Source organism: Phacochoerus africanus, chromosome 12 (genome assembly GCF_016906955.1).
Source record: "Phacochoerus africanus isolate WHEZ1 chromosome 12, ROS_Pafr_v1, whole genome shotgun sequence".
In the NCBI taxonomy this organism is placed as follows: Eukaryota; Metazoa; Chordata; class Mammalia; order Artiodactyla; family Suidae; genus Phacochoerus; species Phacochoerus africanus.
In genome coordinates this window covers 51,490,876-51,509,175 of record NC_062555.1, presented here as the reverse complement: position 1 = coordinate 51,509,175, position 18,300 = coordinate 51,490,876, and the positions used below count along the sequence as shown (strand labels likewise).

The window sequence follows — 18,300 nt, the reverse complement described above, 5'->3', positions numbered from 1 at the left end:
TGTTATATTAACTAATTTTAATTTGACTCAATTAGGTAAGTAAAATTCTCTCCCCTGAGAATATATAAATGCAGTTTTTTGGCCCTGCCTCAAGTAAGCAAATATCTGCATGTTTCCTGCTGCACAATTTAGCAGACATGGTCCTTTGAGCCTTGGCAATAAAAACAAAATTCAGTTTCTATTTATCTCAAGGCCACGGTAATGCCTATTTTTTTCCATACATCTGCAAACCCACCCCTTCCCAGGAGAGAGAGCGAGAACTCCAGACTAGAAAATAATACGTTTTCTTGTTTACTTACAACCTCACCTCACATATCCTGCATCCTTAACTTTCGGGGGGGGGGTAGAAAAAAGAAAGAAAATAAAATTTCAGATGTCGATGAAATTTAGGTGATTTTTTTTCAAAACCATGGACTCTTTGCCTCCTATATTCTTACTAGACATCTCTGTTTTTAATTTTGTGAAAAGATATGTGAATTTTAACACGAAAGTGAAACCTAATCCATCAGTTACAGCTAAGAGATAAAAATGTATAGATTCTTGTGATCTTTTTAGCAGCATATTCCTTAAGTGAGTTTTTGAGATTTTTTCACTTAAAAATGAAGTGAGACTGTTGCTTTTCAACCTATATATTTCTTTACTATTTAATAGATGTCATGTACATAGATTACTTTATTAAAAATACAGAGCAAACAGAACAGATACAGACTCACAGACTTTGAAAAACATATGGTTTCCAAATGAGACAGGTTGGGGGGGGATGTGCTGGGGGTTCAGGATGGAAATGCTATAAAACTGGGTTGTGATGATCCTTGTACAGCTATAAATGTAATAAAATTCATTGAGTGATTTAAAAAAATAGAGAGCAAAGAGGAGTTCCCTAGTGGCCCAGCAGTTAAGGATCTGGCATCATCACTCCTGAGGCTTGGGTTCAATCCTTCGCCCAGGAACTTGTGCATAACATGGATGTGGGACCCCCCCCCCCCCGCACCTCCCCAATAAAAAAGCAAAGAGAAAAATTTCAAGAAGTTGCCAAAATAGGATATGCCTAAAGACTCTTTGGTTGGTGGTGGTTAGTGGGGGTTGGGGGGTGGGAGGCAGAGGCAGAAGGTAAGAAAAAAAAAATCAAGCAGATAAAATAAATATTAGAAGTTAAAGACCCAAAACATTCACCTTATAAAAATCCAAACTAAATCCTGCTTGGCAGTAACCCTGGCCTTCAGGATCAGCATTACCTGGAATGATCAAAAGATATAAATGTTATAACGTCATCCTTCCCAAGACATTTTATTTATTATTATTGTTGGTATACATCTTCCTGTGGCATATGGAGGTTCCCAGGCTTGGGGTTGAATTGGATCTGAAGCTGCCGACCTACGCCACAGCCACAGCAATAGGGGATCCAAGCTGTGTTTGCAACCACAGCTCACGGCAACAGTGGATCCTTAATCCACTGAATGAGGCCAGGAATCAAACGCATAACCTCATGGATACTACTCAAGTTTGCTACGGCTGAGCCACGATGGGAAGTCTCCCAAGATATATTTTCCTAATCAGTTCAGGATACTCTGCTGTTTTCTCTATAGACTTCTAAATTTGAAATGATTGATAAGTGTTTTACGTTTATTTTTAAAATTTATTCCGAGTAGGAGTTCCCCTCGTGGTGCAGCGGTTAACGAATCCGACTAGGAACCATGAGGTTGCGGGTTCGATCCCTGCCTTTGCTCAGTGGGTTGACGATGCGGCGTTGCCATGAGCTGTGGTGTAGGTTGCAGACGCGGCTCGGATCCCGTGTTGCTGTGGCTCTGGCGTAGGCCGGTGGCTACAGCTCCGATTAGACCCCTAGCCTGGGAACCTCCATATGCTGCGGGAGCGGCCCAAGAAATAGCAAAAAGACAAAAAAAAAAAATTTATTCCAAGTAAAATCTGAAACAGATTTCAGCCTGTTTTCTTGTCCCAAATGGCACTATTGTTCTGTAGTAAGATCAATAGAGGGAATTCCCACTGTGGCGGGGTGGGTTAAGAATCTGACTGCAACGGCTGGGATAGCTGTGGGTTCCATCCCAGCCCGGTGCAGTGGGTTAAAGGATCCGATGTTGCTGCAGCTGTGGTGCAGGTCGCAGCTGCAGCTCGGATTCATTCCCTGGCCTGGGAACTTCCACATGCCATGGGTGCAGCCATAGAAAAAGAAAACAACAGCAAAAGATGAATAGGACACATGTTCTTGGACTTATCTGACTGGGTTTTACAACTCATGTTTGTTTCAAGAAATAAAACCTCCTAGTTCCCCAAGTGGCAGTAATATGTTTCTGAGGCACCTGTGAGTTCTCAGTGAAGCATTGCCTTGAGAAAGGGAGGGCTCCACTTGCTCACCAAGATGGATACTTTCTGCTAAGAGCCTCGATTTTCATAATCCATCATAGGACATTAACTGTTAATTGTTCTATTATCATTAGGTAACTATGGACATTGCATTTCTGGTCATGGTGAATCTCACAGGGACACTAATATTCACGAAAGAGAAAACTCTCTAGCCATGGCTTATTTTATATTCCCTGCAATGTAATTTATTCACTGACTGGCCAATAGGACTTATACAGATTTTTAAACCACAGGCAGGGCAACATGTGGATTCCAGGATATTAGGGTCCCAGGCCCTTAGGAAGAGGAATGTATTGCTTGTCCCTTTAAAAGAGTGTCTACAATTCTCAAGCGCTTAAATTAAAACTAAAATGTAATTCTGAAGAAGGACGCTCCATCACTACCTAGCTAGATCCAAACATGCAAATAATTATTCTGTTCTTATCAAAGATAGTCCCAAAGGTAAACGAAAAATAGGAGGGCAGGAAAGGAAATGCTCATCAACACAGGAAAAAAGAGAATATATAGGTTGGGCATGTGCCTGTTCTAGAAGCTTTTTGAAATGGATCTGCCCTTCGCAGCTTTTCCTAGGATGTCTTCTGTTTTCTCTTTTCTTTGGTTGTTCCTTAGCTAATTTTAGATCTGTCATCAGCCATTCTTTCCAGATGCTCCCTTTATATTCTAAAATACTATTTTACCTCATATACTGTATTTTTTGGATGATCTGTTTTTAATTCAAATGTCAACGTATGCTTTGTGTGTGTCTTTTATTTATTTATTTTTTAAGCTCCGGTCTTTTTTTCAGCTTTATGAAAGTATACTTAATATATTTAAAAAACTGCACATTTTGATGAGCTTCGACATATACATAAACCCATGATGCTACCACTACCATCAAGAGAATAAACATATCCGTCACCTCCAAAAGATTCCTTTTGTCCCCCTCCTCCCCAACCAACTATTGCTTTGTTTTATTTTGATGAAAATGCTTAACATGAGATCTACCTTCTTACCAAAAATACAGGAGCATAGTACCTTACGCCGTATTTTATTTTATAACTATATTTTGTGGTTTGTAATTATGAGTGCTATCAAGTTCCTTAAAGTCTCATCTGTATCACCTCGCATGTCCAGGTACCATTTTTCTAGAAGTTCATGTGTGTGTAACTATTTGTATGTATCCGGAAATATGTATGAATATATGACATATGGTTAGATGAACATATATGTATAATCTGGACTATATTTAAGAAACATTTTTAATGCATAAACCTTTTTATAAATCCTTTTTAAAATACATCAACTGTTTTATTTTTAATATTGTAAATTCCTCAGAAAGGAAGAAACAGGACCCTTCTTTGAAGTCATTTTGCTTTGAAACTGAAAAAAAATGAAGTAGTTTTTCATAAAATTCATTGAGAAAATACCAAATTCAAATGTTTAAGTGGTAACTACAATAGAACCGTGAGCTTACTTTGCAAAGGAAATTTTTCTCCTAGGATCTGTAGTTACGACAGTGGGAGGAATTTTCCTTCCTGGAACTTCAGAGCATCTATCAACTTTACAATTACGTCCCAGAGTAAATTCAGGAATCCAGAGAAACATATTATCACATGTTGGCTTCCCAAGGAGAATGGAAGGGTGTGCGTACACCATCCCTGCCTGAATTATGAATGATTGTAAGAGCTACAGGCATGTCATTAATATGAATGAGCAGCTGACCACCCAAATTGCTCAAAGTCAGTTGGAGCTTCGTGGTGTGAAATGAACAGGAGAGGCTTCTCAGACGTCTCTCTTGAAAATGATATTCCTGTTCTGTGATACTGACCACATGCTCATGAACAAGCTGGCTCTGTGTTAATGAAGGTGAACTCCTTCGGGAACACAGGAAGTCTGCTCCTTGGGTGCGTCTGAGGAGGAAGTACTCCCAGTATGAGAGGGACCATGAGGATGTGAACGCTGGAGCTGTGTACCAGGGTGGAAAGAATTCTCGGCCATTCATTTAGCTATTCTGCAACTCAACACAAACTCCACTCTTTTTTTTTGTAAATGGCTGTACCCAGGGCATATGCAAGTTCTCAGGTCAGAGACTGAACCCGCATCTCTGCAGCAACACTGAGCCACCTCAGTAGGATTCTTAACCCACTGCACCATGGAGGGAACTTCTCCACTCTTTTTTTCTTTAGGAAACCAAACAATAAATTGCCAACTTAAGGTACCCATGTAACTCAAAATATGAATGAAATATAATTTATATTTTCAGGTAGTGGTTCAAACCCACACTGCAGTCCTTATCCTACAGATCTAGATGCCTTGTGCTGTATTTTAATCCGAGCTTTCCCATCACGGGGGTGTCAGATAAAAAGGCAGAACAAGGAGTTCCCTGGTGGCTCAGTGGGGAAAGACCCAGTGTTGTCACTGAAGCAGCGTGGGTTGCTTATGTGGCGTGGGTTCAATCCCTAGCCCAAGAACTTCCACATGCTACAGGTGTGGCCAAAATGAAATTTCTTTTGTTGAGGGAGTTCCCTCAACAAATCTGACTAGTATCCATGAGGATGCAGGTACGATCCCTGGCCTCGCTCAGTGGGTCAGGGATCCGGTGTTGCCTTGAGCTGTGGTGTAGGTTGCAGATGATGCTTAGATCCCGTGTTGTTGTGGCTGTGGTGTAGGCTAGTAGCTATAGCTCCAATTCAACCCCTAGCCTGGGAATTTCCAAAGGCCATGGGTGCAGCCCTAAAAGGGAAAAAAAATTCTTTCGTTGAGATATAATTGACATATAACCTTACATGTCCAAGGTGTACCATATAACCATTCATTGCATGTATATACTTTGAAACGATAACTACATTAAGTGTAGTTAACATCTATCACCCATGTTACATTATTTTTTTTTATGGCCGTACCTGTGGCATATAGAAGTTTCCGGGCCAGGGATTGAATCCAAGCCACTGTTTGACCTACATCACAGCTGCAGCAATGTGGGGTCCTTAATCCACTGCACTGGGTCAGGGATTGAACCCATGCCTCTGCAGCGACCCAAGCTGCTGAAATTGGATTCTTAACCCACTAAGCCACAGCAGGAATGCCGGTTACAATTTTTTTAAAAGCTCTGAAGATCTACTCTCTCAGCAATTTTCAAACATACAATATCGTATTATTAACTCTGGTCGCCATGCTGTATGTTGCCTCCACAGGATTTATCTTATAAGCGGAGGTCTGTATGTTTTGCCCACCTTTACCCACTTAGCCTCCAGCCACAAGCCCCGAAATTGGCATCCAGGAACCTGCACTCTTTTTTTTTTTCCTATGTTACTGGGGTTTTTTTAAGATTCTGCATGTAAGTGAGATCATACAGACTGTTTTTCTTTCTCTGTCTGACCTATTTCACTTAGCATAATGCCCTCAAGATCCACCCTTGTTGCTATGAATGGCAAGAGTTCATCCTTTCTTAGGACCAAATAATAGTCCATTGTGTATATGTTTTTATACCACATTTCCTTTATCCACCCATCCATTGATATGTGCTTTGGTTGTTTCTATGTCTTGGCTGTTGTAAAGAATGCTGCAATTAACATAGGGGTGCAGATATCTTTTCAAGATAATGATTTCAATTCCTTTGGATAAAAACCCAGAAGTGGAATTGCTGGATCTGAAATTATTCACCGACATGCATGCTGTCTCTGTCCTACACTCAAGTGTAAGTGTTTTTTGAAGACAGAGGTTTGTTTTCTCTTGTTCTGTGGTTTATTCCCTAGACATAGAATAATTAGTGCTTGGTGTGTTCAGTAAACACATGTTGAATGAATACATAATTGGGTCTTACTATCTACAAGGAATACCTGTTTTAAAGCCATTTAAAATTCTGAATTGAGGGGTTCCCATTGTGGCACAGTGGATACAAATCTGACTAGTATCCATAAGGATTCGGGTTCGATCCCTGGCCTCATTTAGTGGGTCAGGGATCTGGCGTTGCCATGAGCTGTGGTGTAGGTCACAGACTCGACTGGGATCCTGCATTGCTGAGGCTGTGGCGTAGGCCAGCAGCTGTAGCTCTGATTTGACTCCTAGCCTGGGGACTTCCATTTCCCTAAAAAGAAAAAAAAAAAAATCTGAATTGACAGACTATTCATTCAGCTGACATTTATCAAGATGTGAGGAAGTGGCTTTTTATTTCACTATTTTAAAGCACAAAGTCACAATCTTCTCCTTGACAAAATCATCACTCTGAACTATCAGAGGTAACAGTTTCTCTCCCAGCCCTTTGGATCGTTAAATCTCAGAGGCCTCTTAGGAACCCACTAATATCACTGACACATTCTTTATCTTCTTTGTTTGATTTCAGATACTTGATCATTGTCTGGCCTAAATTAATCTTGAAATTTAAAAATATTCACATGAAATGGGAAAAGTTTACCTATAGTTTGGAGAGTCTAATTTGGGTTGGGTTTTTAAAAAATCAACACTCTAGGAGTTCCTGCTGTGGCTCTGCAGGTTAAGGACCTGATATAGTCTCCATGAGGATTCAGGTCCAATCCCTGGCCTTGCTCAGTGGGTTAAGGATCTGCCATTGCCACAAGCTGTGGCATAGGTCTCCGATGCGACTGATCTGGCGTTGCTGCAGCTGTAGTGTAGGTCACAGCTGCAGCTCCTATTCAACCCCTAGCCCAGGAACTTCCATATTCCACAGGTGCAGCCATCAAAAGAAAAAAAAAATTTTTTTGAATGGAGATGGAGTTGAAGACCTAAAATAAGGAACCAATGAATTTGATGGCAGAATAATGAAAAAAATGGAAAATATCTAAAACATGGAAGAGGATCAGCAGAATTCTGTCTTGGTCTCCTTTTCACAGCAAGGCCTCCTGTCAGCCCATTAATAAACTTTACCCCCATAGCTTTTTCCTTATCAGTGGAGTTTTGCGATTACCTGCATTGTCTACAACGGGAAAGCTCTTGAGCTACATTTCAAGAATAAAAATAACTTACTGTTGGAGTTCCTGTCATGGCACAGGGGAAACAAATCCGACTAGGAACCATGAGGTTGCAGGTTTGATCCCTGGCCTTGCTCAGTGGGTTGACGATCCGGCGTTGCCGTGAGCTGTGGTGTAGGTTGCAGACGTGGCTCGGATCCCGCGTTGCTGTGGCTCTGGCGTAGGCCGGTGGCTACAGCTCCGATTCGACCCCTAGCCTGGGAACCCCCATATGCCGCAAGTACGGCCCTAAAAGGACAAAAAGACAAAAACAAATAAATAAATAACTTACCGTTCCGACAAGGAGAGTACTCAGCATATGCACTGAAATTCTGAATTGCTACATAGCAAGTACCAACTGGATCCTTTTCCGGTGTTGGTTTAAGAGTTCTCCAGTGATATAATGGAGCACAGGCCTGGGAAACATCAAAGATGATAAAAAAATTTTTGATGTAGATTCTTCATATTGCTCTTTGACTTGATTAATAGACCTAAATTTATAACAAGCAATGCTAAATTATTAGGTGAATTAATTGGCCTCGAGTATGCTAAAGAGTACTTGAGGAGTCAAGAGTTCATTAAACTGCCAAAGCCAAGTTTTCTCCATTAATGCTCCATAGAAGTGGAGTAAATTAAACATACACCAAGGAATGAGATCTTCCCCCACAGGATTTTAAATCAAATAAAAGTAACCTGGCAAAAGTAATGTTTACTAAAAGCCAAGAACTCATAGTTTCTTTTTTTTTAAACTGGACCCGCATAAAAGCAAATGAACATTTAAACAGCGAATGAATCAGTGTGATGTCTTAAAATGAGAACTAGTTTCTTTCTTGGTCTAATTGTGCTTAAAGAAAAACTACTTTCAAGTCAAAAGACGTGGACAAGTTTGTAAACTTCTGTGGGTGGATTCCCCTGGTTTTTCACCAATGGAGTTATCTCATGATATTTGAAACAATGACTTAACATTTGGACATGCTACCCCCTTATCACAGTTTTGTTGTTGTTGTTGATTGTTTGCTTGTTTGTTTTTGCCGTACCCATGGCATATGGAAGTTCCCAGGCCAGGGATCCAATGCTGGATCCTTAACCTTCTGTGCCATAGTGGGTTTATGTTTCATTGAATGTTTATGTTTCAGTTTCCTGACAAACTGAAGATTAACGTAAATGAAGGTATGAAAAACACAATTCTTGTGTGAAACCCTCTGGTTGCTTCTTCAGAAGCTTGGATTCAAACAAGAGCATGATATTTGGAAGGGTTATCAAATATAAAAGATAATACATGACGCTTTCTTCAAGTAAATTAAAGAACATTAATTGTGCTAGGAAAGAGAGAGGCAATAAAAATAACCAGAGAAAACATAGGCACCTTTTTGACTTCTGTTTTTCTAGCTCGAAGTCTCCCAAAATGTGTTTCACCAGGTTATTCAAGCGCTCCTTTCTAAGGATGCAGAATTACAGATTTCTAGAATACAGAACCACTAGCCTCTCTCCCACCTTGATGGCTTCACACTCAATGCCAAGAAAGGGAAGGCAGATCCCAATTTTTAAAGTCCTTGCATGATTCCACACGTCCTTGGTAATCAGCCCAATGTGTAATGACTTTAAACAAAAATAACTTACATTTTCAAGTAAAGTTACTTCCGTAACTTCAGTTTTCTGCTTCTATAACTTCAGTTTTCTGGGGTTTTGTCTCTCCTTATATTGTAAGGTCTTGGCCAATACGGAAAAACTTTCTAACTCATCTAAGTTCCTTTAACTCAGGGCCGTATTCGTGAACTGACAAGTTGGGTGGTTAAGATATTTAACATAAGGTAGAATGGTGAAAAAGAGGAGTTTGGAAGAGGAAAGCATAACCCGGGTGGCTCAGTATAAGCCATTTGCCTCACTTTCTGTATCACCATAGAACATTTCAATGCTGAGACAATTCTTTCCAGGGCTTGCCTGCCGTCAGCCCGAAAAAGTTATATTTTTAATACCTGCTCAGTTTCACACTGATGTGAAAACACCATGATATGATAATATTCAGGTTTTGGCCCAAACTTAACAGGTACATGCATGATATCTGAATATTAAAAAAAAAAACAACAAACTTCTGTTTGCAGCATTTTGCAGTTTTAATAATGGTCACCCAGAATTTAATACTTTATTCTGCTAAGTTTCAATGTTCAAGGGAAAAAAAAATTAACTTGATATATACTTTCTATTATCCTGTTTCCTATCACCTAATTTTGAAAATGCACACATACCCTCAAATTTATTATTATTTTTATTATGTACAGGATGTGCTATTTTCTTTTCAATGATTCTGAAGCCTTCTGTAAATATTGAATAAATGCACAATAATGTTATAGATAAATTTTCAAGACTTAAAAAAATATCAGTACAGTACCAAGAGATTTTTTAACTCCAAATAGTTATTAGATGGAATTAGCCTTTCCTTAGTGATTCATATACATCATAAATCACTAAAGGATAAAAACATTTTTACCAGTTTTGGAATGTGAAAAGCATATTCATGCAAATCCAGTTCTACAGAGAGCCTACTGTACATTCTGGATTTGTAAGCGAAGAAGACTATCTATATTTTACACATCACCTGTTTCATGTCACAATTTCTTTAGGGGGGTTAACCGCAGGCCAAATCAAGCAAGGCATTTCCTTTAGATACTATTCTTATTAAATCATAATTCAAGCAGCTTTAAACAAATCCTAAAAGCCAAAGTTACTGCTTTATTTTGAAAATCCCCCAACAAATACAAGAAAATTTCCAAATCAGCTTACCCCAGTCATTTATTTCTCAAGAAATGAGACGTGTTATTGCTCAGAACTATGGAGGGAATCATAAAGTCTGAGTTTTAAAACAGAAAGATCTCTATTTGAAAGTGAGAAATGTTTACTTTTAAAAGTATCAGTGTACTCAGAGAAGCACATTATTGGAGATGATATTCTTGAAGAAAATTTCCCCATAGTTCTAAAGAGGCTCAATGTCATCACAGTAGATTAACTTTTAAAATATCCCAGCAGTAGTAGTCCTATTTCTCAGATCAAATTTTAATCAACACTTTAAATCCATCTTCAGCAATAAAATATCTTTGTTTGGACTTAGCTTTTATTTTTCTGTCTTACTTACTTGTCTTTGAAATATTTGAAAAGATCTAACCAATTTTCTGGAAAGCCAGTTTTCTATCCTGTAGCTTTAAAGGTTAATACAGAATCTTTTATTTTAAGCACTAATTTTTTTTTTTGGCATGCTGATAACACTTATCTTTGGAAATCTGATGTGTTCTTACGTGAACGGATTTAAGGAAGGTAAGGAATTTGAAAATATCTCAGAGTGCACATTATTCCAAAGCAGCCCTGCCAACACACAGTTAATACTCACCACCACTTTTCCTTTGTGAGCTCTCACTGTTGCTCCAAACCATTGATTCGATTTAAACTCTATAGGTTCCTTGGTTCCATTTACTCTGATCTTTCTGTTGTCTGGCAAGAAGGACATGGACTGTTAATAATTTGTAAAGTGAGGAGTTCCCATTGTGGCTCAGGGGGTTAAGAACCCAATGTAGCCTCCTTGAGGATGTAGGTTCAATCCCTGGCCTTGCTCAGCGGGTTAAGGATCCAGAGTTGCTGCAAGCTACAGGATAGGTCAATGATGTGGCTTGGATCTGGTGGTGCTGTGGCTGTGGCGTAGGCCTGCAGCTCTGCTTCAAACCCTAGCCCAGGAACTTCCATAGCCCACAGGTGTGGCTGTAAAAACAAAAAAATAATAATAATTTGCAAAACAGGGCAGCCAATTATAAATATAAACATATATTTTTATGTATTAAATATAGTTAGGTGATAATGAATTTGCCCATTAAAATATTTGAAAAACAATTTTCATAGTGTTTCCCTTTGATTAAGTCTAAACGAGACTTTTCATTGAGAACAATACCCATCAAATGAAAACACATCTTTGAACATGACATTTTACAACTTGAAGCATTTTTTTAACGACCTGTATTTTCAGGGATAACTGGACCGTAAACTTGACGTAGACTCTGACAGCCTTAAATCCACTTTTGCCATTGATTTGTATCATATGGAAGACCAAATCGTTATAACTACTCTAAAGAATTCCCAATCTTTTCTGATAGTGAAGCCTTTGGGAATCTCTGTGGTCCCAGAAGCATAGCTTTCTTGGCGTGGGTTAGCAGGAATCTGCTTGAAGAACTCGAAGTTCCTGGGTTTTAACTGAGTAACACGTGTCCATACAGCCACTGAAAATAACCCTTCAACACAGTTTTAAACATACTTTGCAGATGTCAGCATGAGAGGAGCCATCTGGGTAGAAATTCAACCCAATTACGACACACTTCAGGTCTTAATAAAAAGCAGATATCTTTTCTTTCACCCCTGATTCCCAGTCAGTGTATTTCCCACGTGGTTCTAACTGCATGGTTCTTACTGAACTTCATCAGTAACAGCTAATGAATTTCAAAAGACATTTGTACTGGGGCATCTTATTTGTATGTGTTCTCTTTGGTGTGTGTTTTATTTTTCCTCCTCGACTCTGTAATAAATGCATTGCAAATGAACTTTTAACTTCTATTAAGTGAGGCCAAAATATACATGTAATTAACATTCAGCTGAGTTTACATAAGATGACAGACCTTTCATGAAGGAGTAAATTATATATACTGTCTTAACCTAAAATTTACACTTTGATAGGTTAGTAGAAAATTATGAATTTCCTTCTTTAAAATCTCTTGCTTTCGATGTTTCTGGGCTTTTAAAAAAGAAAAAAAAAAGCATGTTCTGGAAATCCTCACCCCAAAATGCACACACCTGGCAAAGAACTGGAACAACTGAAAGATGAGAGCATAAAACTGAAAATATAAACATTCTATTGGAGTCTACGCAAGGAGATTGTAAGACTCAGAGACAAAGGATCTTGTCACCATTAACTGGGTGAACTTGGGGAAGTCATTGAATCTTTTGGAGTTTTAATTTCTTTTCTAAAATGAGGCTGTGAATACCTCTCCTCTTTCTTTTTCACCAGTGAACAGAGTCATAAAGATCACATGAGATAAATGAACATAGCATCGCTTTGTAAGCTGAGAATATACTATAGAAATCTTGCAGCAATGCAACCCTTTAAAAATATCTCTTGGAGTTCCCTGGTGGTGCAGGGGGCTAAGGACCCAGCGTTGTCACTGGTGTGGCTAGGGTTCGAACCCTGGCCTGAGAACTTCTACATGCTGCAGGTGCAGCCAAAAAAAAATTCTAAAAAATATTTTAATTAGAAACCTGAAAATTCAACCTAAGTACAAGAATTGAAAAGAACCACATAGAAAACAACTTGCTGTTCCAAACTGGCCTTATTTTGCCAGAGAAAATCATGTGACTCTGCCTTTGTGACTCTTAAGGCATCTTTTATGTTCTTATAAGGTGACTAAACCTGTAAACTGTGGGTTATTTTCCAGCAACACATTTCTTTGAAACCAAGAATACAAATGAATGGATGGGGGGTTTGGGATTGGTATCTGCTCACTGAGGTATATGGAATAACTGGCCAATAGGGACCTGCATAGAGAACTCTACCCAGTATTCAGAGATAATCTATATGGAAAGAATCTGAAAAAGAATGGATGTGTGTGCATGTATAACTGGATCACTTTGTTGTACAGCAGAAATGATCCCAACATTGTAAATCAACTATACTTCAATAAATCTTAAAAAATGAAAAAACAACAACAGATACATGGATTTCACTAATCCCATCCCTGATCCCAGGGTTGCAACAGAGGATTCTACTGTCCTAGGTCTCTCTTTACTGACATGAATTTTGATCTAGGTGTATCCTCCCTGTCTTAACTTTTGGGGTGGATAAGTCACCTTTAAAAAAATTCTGTTTCATTATTTTTATAAATTCACTCTAAAGTTAATGTCATAATCTCATAAAATCTCAAGTGAGGAAAATATATTGGGGTTGATGGCAAAAGTGACCTTTCCAGAATTTCTCACCTTCCTTTTCTGAAAAAGATTCTTTCAAGACACACACCCCAGCCCTGGGCTTCATACTAGCTCTTACACACTGGTGCCCAGTGAACCTTTGATGCATGGGGAATGTTGTTGATTCAATTTGATCTGACCTTTCCTGAAAACAACCTGTAGGTAATACGATCCGTAAATATTTGGCACAATTTCTTCCCTTCTAAGCTCTTCTTGGTATGACAAAGGGCTGAGTCTAGAATATATATTTTCCAGACCCTCTGACAAGTAGAAGCGGTTGAATGAGAGATTTGGAAACAGAATATGGAGATGTCATTCTATTCTGGTGACAACTCTAGGCACACACGGGGACATCAAGCCATGACCAATGTGTTGTCCTTCTGAAGTTCTCAAGTGTCCCTTGACAGTCACAGCTTTCTGGCGTTTCAGGCTGCTAAGATCAAGTCCTGAATTTCCAGAGTTCTTGATCTACAGACAGTGACCTTCCCGACTTTCACAGCCCTAGTCTTTTCAAGGGTCATGGAAACCTACCAGTCCTCGTTGTCATATTCAAAGTGGGTTCCTTTTCCTGACCAGCCCTTCATGACATGGGGCAATGAATTTAGAATAGGACTCCACATACTTCTGGAGCAGAAGGAAGGCACTGGTTACCCCAAGTGCATTGTCAATCCCAGAGAACATTTGGAAGGGCCAGTGGTTCTGGGAGACAGTGGAGACCATTAGTTATCAAAGCAATTCTCTCCTTGGTGTATCCCAGACTATGGAGAAGACAAAGCCAACATCTAGGAACAAGTCTTAGAGTGACTGCATGTGATTTAAAGTTTCCTAAGTGCCAGAAGACTATTTGCAAAGCTAATAAGTGAAAATCCAGGGAATTTTTTTCAAGGGAAGAATCGACATATTTAATATGTATATGAACTCTCAAATCAATAAAATAAAAAGAATAAAATTCAATAGAAAAAAGTTCTAAGGACCTAAACAGGCACTGCAGAGAGAATAAATCCAGTAACTTGTAAATTCATGAAAAGTCTCTGAGCCTCAAATTAAAACCCTAATGACTTAATATTTGTCACCTAGCCATTTGGCCAAAAATATCAACAATCCCTGTTCTCAAGATAATAACTCAATGCAGCATTTGGGGAAGGTGATTTGGCAAAATATATGAAAATTTTACATGTACTTTTTTGTTTGTTTGGGCCACACCTGCAGAATATGGACGTCCCCAGGCTAGGGGTTGAACTGGAGCTGCAGCTGTTGGCCTACACCACAGCCACAGCAATGAGAGATTCGAGCCATGTCTGCAGTCTACAGCTCAGGGCAATGCTGGATTATTAATCCACTGAGCAAGGCCAGGTATCAAACCTGTGTCCTCACGGATATTAGCCGGGTTTGTTACCACTGAGTCACAAGAGGAACCCTTACATGTACAATTTTTTGACCAAGGAATTCAATTTCTAGGATTTTCTTCAATGGAAATCATTACACAAATGCTTTAAGATGCAACATGGGAGTTCCCATTGTGGTTCAGCGGAAACGAATCTGACTAGCATCCATGAGGATGCAAGTTTGATCCTTGGCCTTGCTCAGCATATTAAGGATCCGGTGTTGCCATGAGCTGTGGCGTAGGTCACAGATGCAGCTCAGATTCCACATTGTTATGGCTGTGGCGTAGGCCTGCAACTACAGCTCCAATTCGACACCTCCATATGCCGTAGGTATGGCTCTAAAAAGACAAAAAAAAAAAAAAAGATGCAATATGAGGATATTTGCTATTCTGGTTGTGATAACAAAACTGAAATGTTCATAAATAAGGCATTTAAGAAGAAATTTCTGTTCTCTATAAAATAGACTACTACTTAACTATTAAATATATATGACAGGAGTTCCTGTTGTGGCTCAGTGGGCTAAGGGCCTGACATTTTCTCTGTGAGTATGTGGGTTCAATCCCTGGCCTTGCTCAGGGGGTTAAGGATCTGGTGTTGCTATGGCATAGGTCGCAGCTGCAGCTCTGATTCGACCCCTGGCCCAGGACCTTCCATATGTTGCAAGTGTGGCCCTAAAAAGAAAAAAAAACAAACCATGTATGACAGACTTAGATGCATTGATATAAAATAGTGTCTACAAATTTATTTTCCTTTTTTAGCTTTTCAGAGTCTTTTTTAAAAAGTACAGAAAGGTATAGGGGATTCATATATCATATAACAAATACTTGTATTCCCACCAGGCAGGAGTGACACATGTCAAGTTTTTTCACATTTACAGACATTACCACCTCCTTGACACCTCTCTCTCCTCCTCTTCCAGAGGTGGCCACTATCATGAATTCAAGGCGTATACTCCTGGCAATTTACAAAATAATGTCCATGAATATAGAAAGAGGTCTGCAAATGTTTTCTGCAAAGGACTGATAATATTTTAGGCTTTGCTCTCTCTATGGCCTGTCAATACTAGTCACCTCTGCCCTTGCAGCAGAAGCAGCCATAGATGATGCTTTTAAAAATGGGCTTGAGAACTATGTTTAGATACTCATATTGCAACAGAACAAAGGGTGGAGGAAAAATGTATGCATGTAAGGATAACTTGATCCCCTTGCTGTACAGTGGGAAAAAAAAATTAATAAAAAAAGAATAAAATTTAACAGAAATGAAAAGAAAAAAAATGGGCTTGGATGTGTTCCAATAAAACTTTACTTATGGACATGGAAATTGGAATTTCATTTAATTTTCATGTGTCATTGAATATTATTTTATTTAAAAATATGCCCAATCTTTACAAAATGTAAAAAATACTCTTAGCTGATAGGCACACAAAAACAGGTGGCGGGTCGGATTTCATTGTCGTTGGCCAACAGTTTACTATTGAGGATTCTTTCTTGTATTTTTTTAACTGAAAAAAAGTGGTATTATACTCTCTGTATAGAAAAGTGTGTAGTTGTGTTTAATATTTGATTTCATGTTTTTGGGAGATAATCCATGTTTCAGTGATTAGATAGAAGATAGATGATAGGTTAAACAGACATATATAGAGATGAGAGATTAAATAGATGATAGATGAGATTAAACTGACATACAGGTAATAGATTAAATAGATTAGATTAACTAGACAAATAGATGATAGATTAGACAGGTAGGTAGATAGATAGATAAATAAATACATCCAAACTCATCCCTTTTAACTCTTGCATAGTATTGTATCTCACTGAATAGCTATCTGCATTTTATTTATCCATTCCATTTACATATGACCATTTAGGTTTTTTCGGGTTTTTTTTGCTACAGCAAACACGTGCCCTGCACATCCTTATACCATCTTAATCTGCCTATGGAGAAGAATTTCTCTCTGGGACCATATCTGTTTTATTAGCTATGCCAACTGGATACCCAAAGTGGCCATAATTTCCATGCACACAAGCTAGAGCACATAAGAGGGACCATCAGCTCCGTAGGACTTTTAAGTCTCCGCTAATCTGGAGGACCATGAAATGACACTTCATTTGGTTCTGTTTTCATTTGCATTTCCATGATTATTAGCAGAGTTGATCATCTTTTTATGCTTATGGACCATACACTTTTTCTTTCTTCTATAAATTACTGGTTCATATCCTTTGTCCGTTTTCTTGTTTGGTGATTAGTCACTGATTAGAAGAATTCGACATTTATTCTGAGTATTGATTCTTTTTGCCCCATAAATGTTGCAAATATCTTCTTCCAATGTTTTCTAGTCTTTTAATTTTGTGAGGATTGTTGTCCACCTGGCTTTTTTGTTTGTTTGTTTGGGTGTGGCAAAGATATTTTATTTATTTTTGATATGAAAGGCCAATTGTCTCAACACCACTAATTGAACAATCCATCTTTTTTTTTCTTTTTTCCCTTGGACAGTCGTCATTCCACCTCTGCAGTGCTAACTCTGACCCAGCTGGAGGACCCCCCCCACACCCCACCCGTCTGCTTCTCCAACCTCATCTCCTCCCACTTTCCCAGCTCATTAAGATTCAGACACACTTTTCCTGAATGCGCCCAGGCATTTCTGTCTCCTCATTGTACCAACTCTTCCCACAGTTTTCTTTATTTTATTTTATTTTATTTATTTATTTTTGCTTTCTAGGGTCAGCACCCGCGGCACATGGAGGTTCCCAGGCTAGGGATTAAATAGGAACTACAGCTGCCAGCCTACACCACAGCAACAGCAACTCAGGATCCCAGCCTCACCCTGTGACCTACACCACAGCTCATGGCAATGTCAGATCCTTAACCCATGGAGGGGGACCAGGGATCGAACCTACAACCCCTAGTCGGATTTGTTTCTGCTACACCACGATGGGAATTTCCCTTGATTTCTTTTCTTCCCACAGTTTTCCGCTTGGCTGCCTCCTCCTTGTTACTCAGGTTTGAGCTCAAATGCCACTTCCTCTAAGACCTCTTCCCTGCGCAGCTAGCTCACTTTACCCCAAGTCACTTTCCTTCAGACTTTTTCTTCATAGTGCTTACCATTGTGTGAGATGATCTTATGCGTCAGTTTGCCTACTTATTGACTATCCATTCCCTTCCAAATAGGCATAGGTCCCAAGAACAGAGGTGTTCTCTGCTTCACCTCTGTGTTTCCCACTTCTAGAGCAATACCTGACACATAGTGTTTGTTGAATGAATGACCAAACTCCCATCTATTCATTCATGAATTCGTCTGGGATATTGTTCAGTACGATCCCACCTTCCTTTAAAAATCAAATGTTCTGGAATTCCCATCGTGGCTCAGTGGTAACGAATCCGACAAGGATCCATGAGAACTCAGGTTCGATCCCTTGCCTTGCTCAGTGAGTTAAGGATCTGGCATTTCCGTGAGCTGAGGTGTAGTCTGGCAGCTGCAGCTCTGATTCAACCCCTAGCCTGGGAATTTCCATATGCCATGGATGTGGTCCTAAAAAGACAAAAAAAAAAAAAAAAGAAAGAAAAAATGAAAAATCAAAATCAAATATTCTGTG

At 39.1% G+C, this 18,300-nt stretch overlaps 1 protein-coding gene across 1 annotated transcript in view; it reads right to left on the bottom strand.

Moving 5' to 3' along the window:
* Positions 1 to 18,300, bottom strand: part of ITGA8 (integrin subunit alpha 8) — a 169,538-nt gene that overhangs the window by 133,900 nt on the left and 17,338 nt on the right. The window contains exons 3-5 of the mRNA XM_047754600.1: positions 10,711 to 10,811; positions 7,621 to 7,744; positions 1,174 to 1,235 (exon numbers count right to left, since the gene is read on the bottom strand). Coding sequence (XP_047610556.1) covers positions 1,174 to 1,235; positions 7,621 to 7,744; positions 10,711 to 10,811 — 287 coding nt within the window. The remainder of the gene's footprint in view (positions 1 to 1,173; positions 1,236 to 7,620; positions 7,745 to 10,710; positions 10,812 to 18,300) is intronic.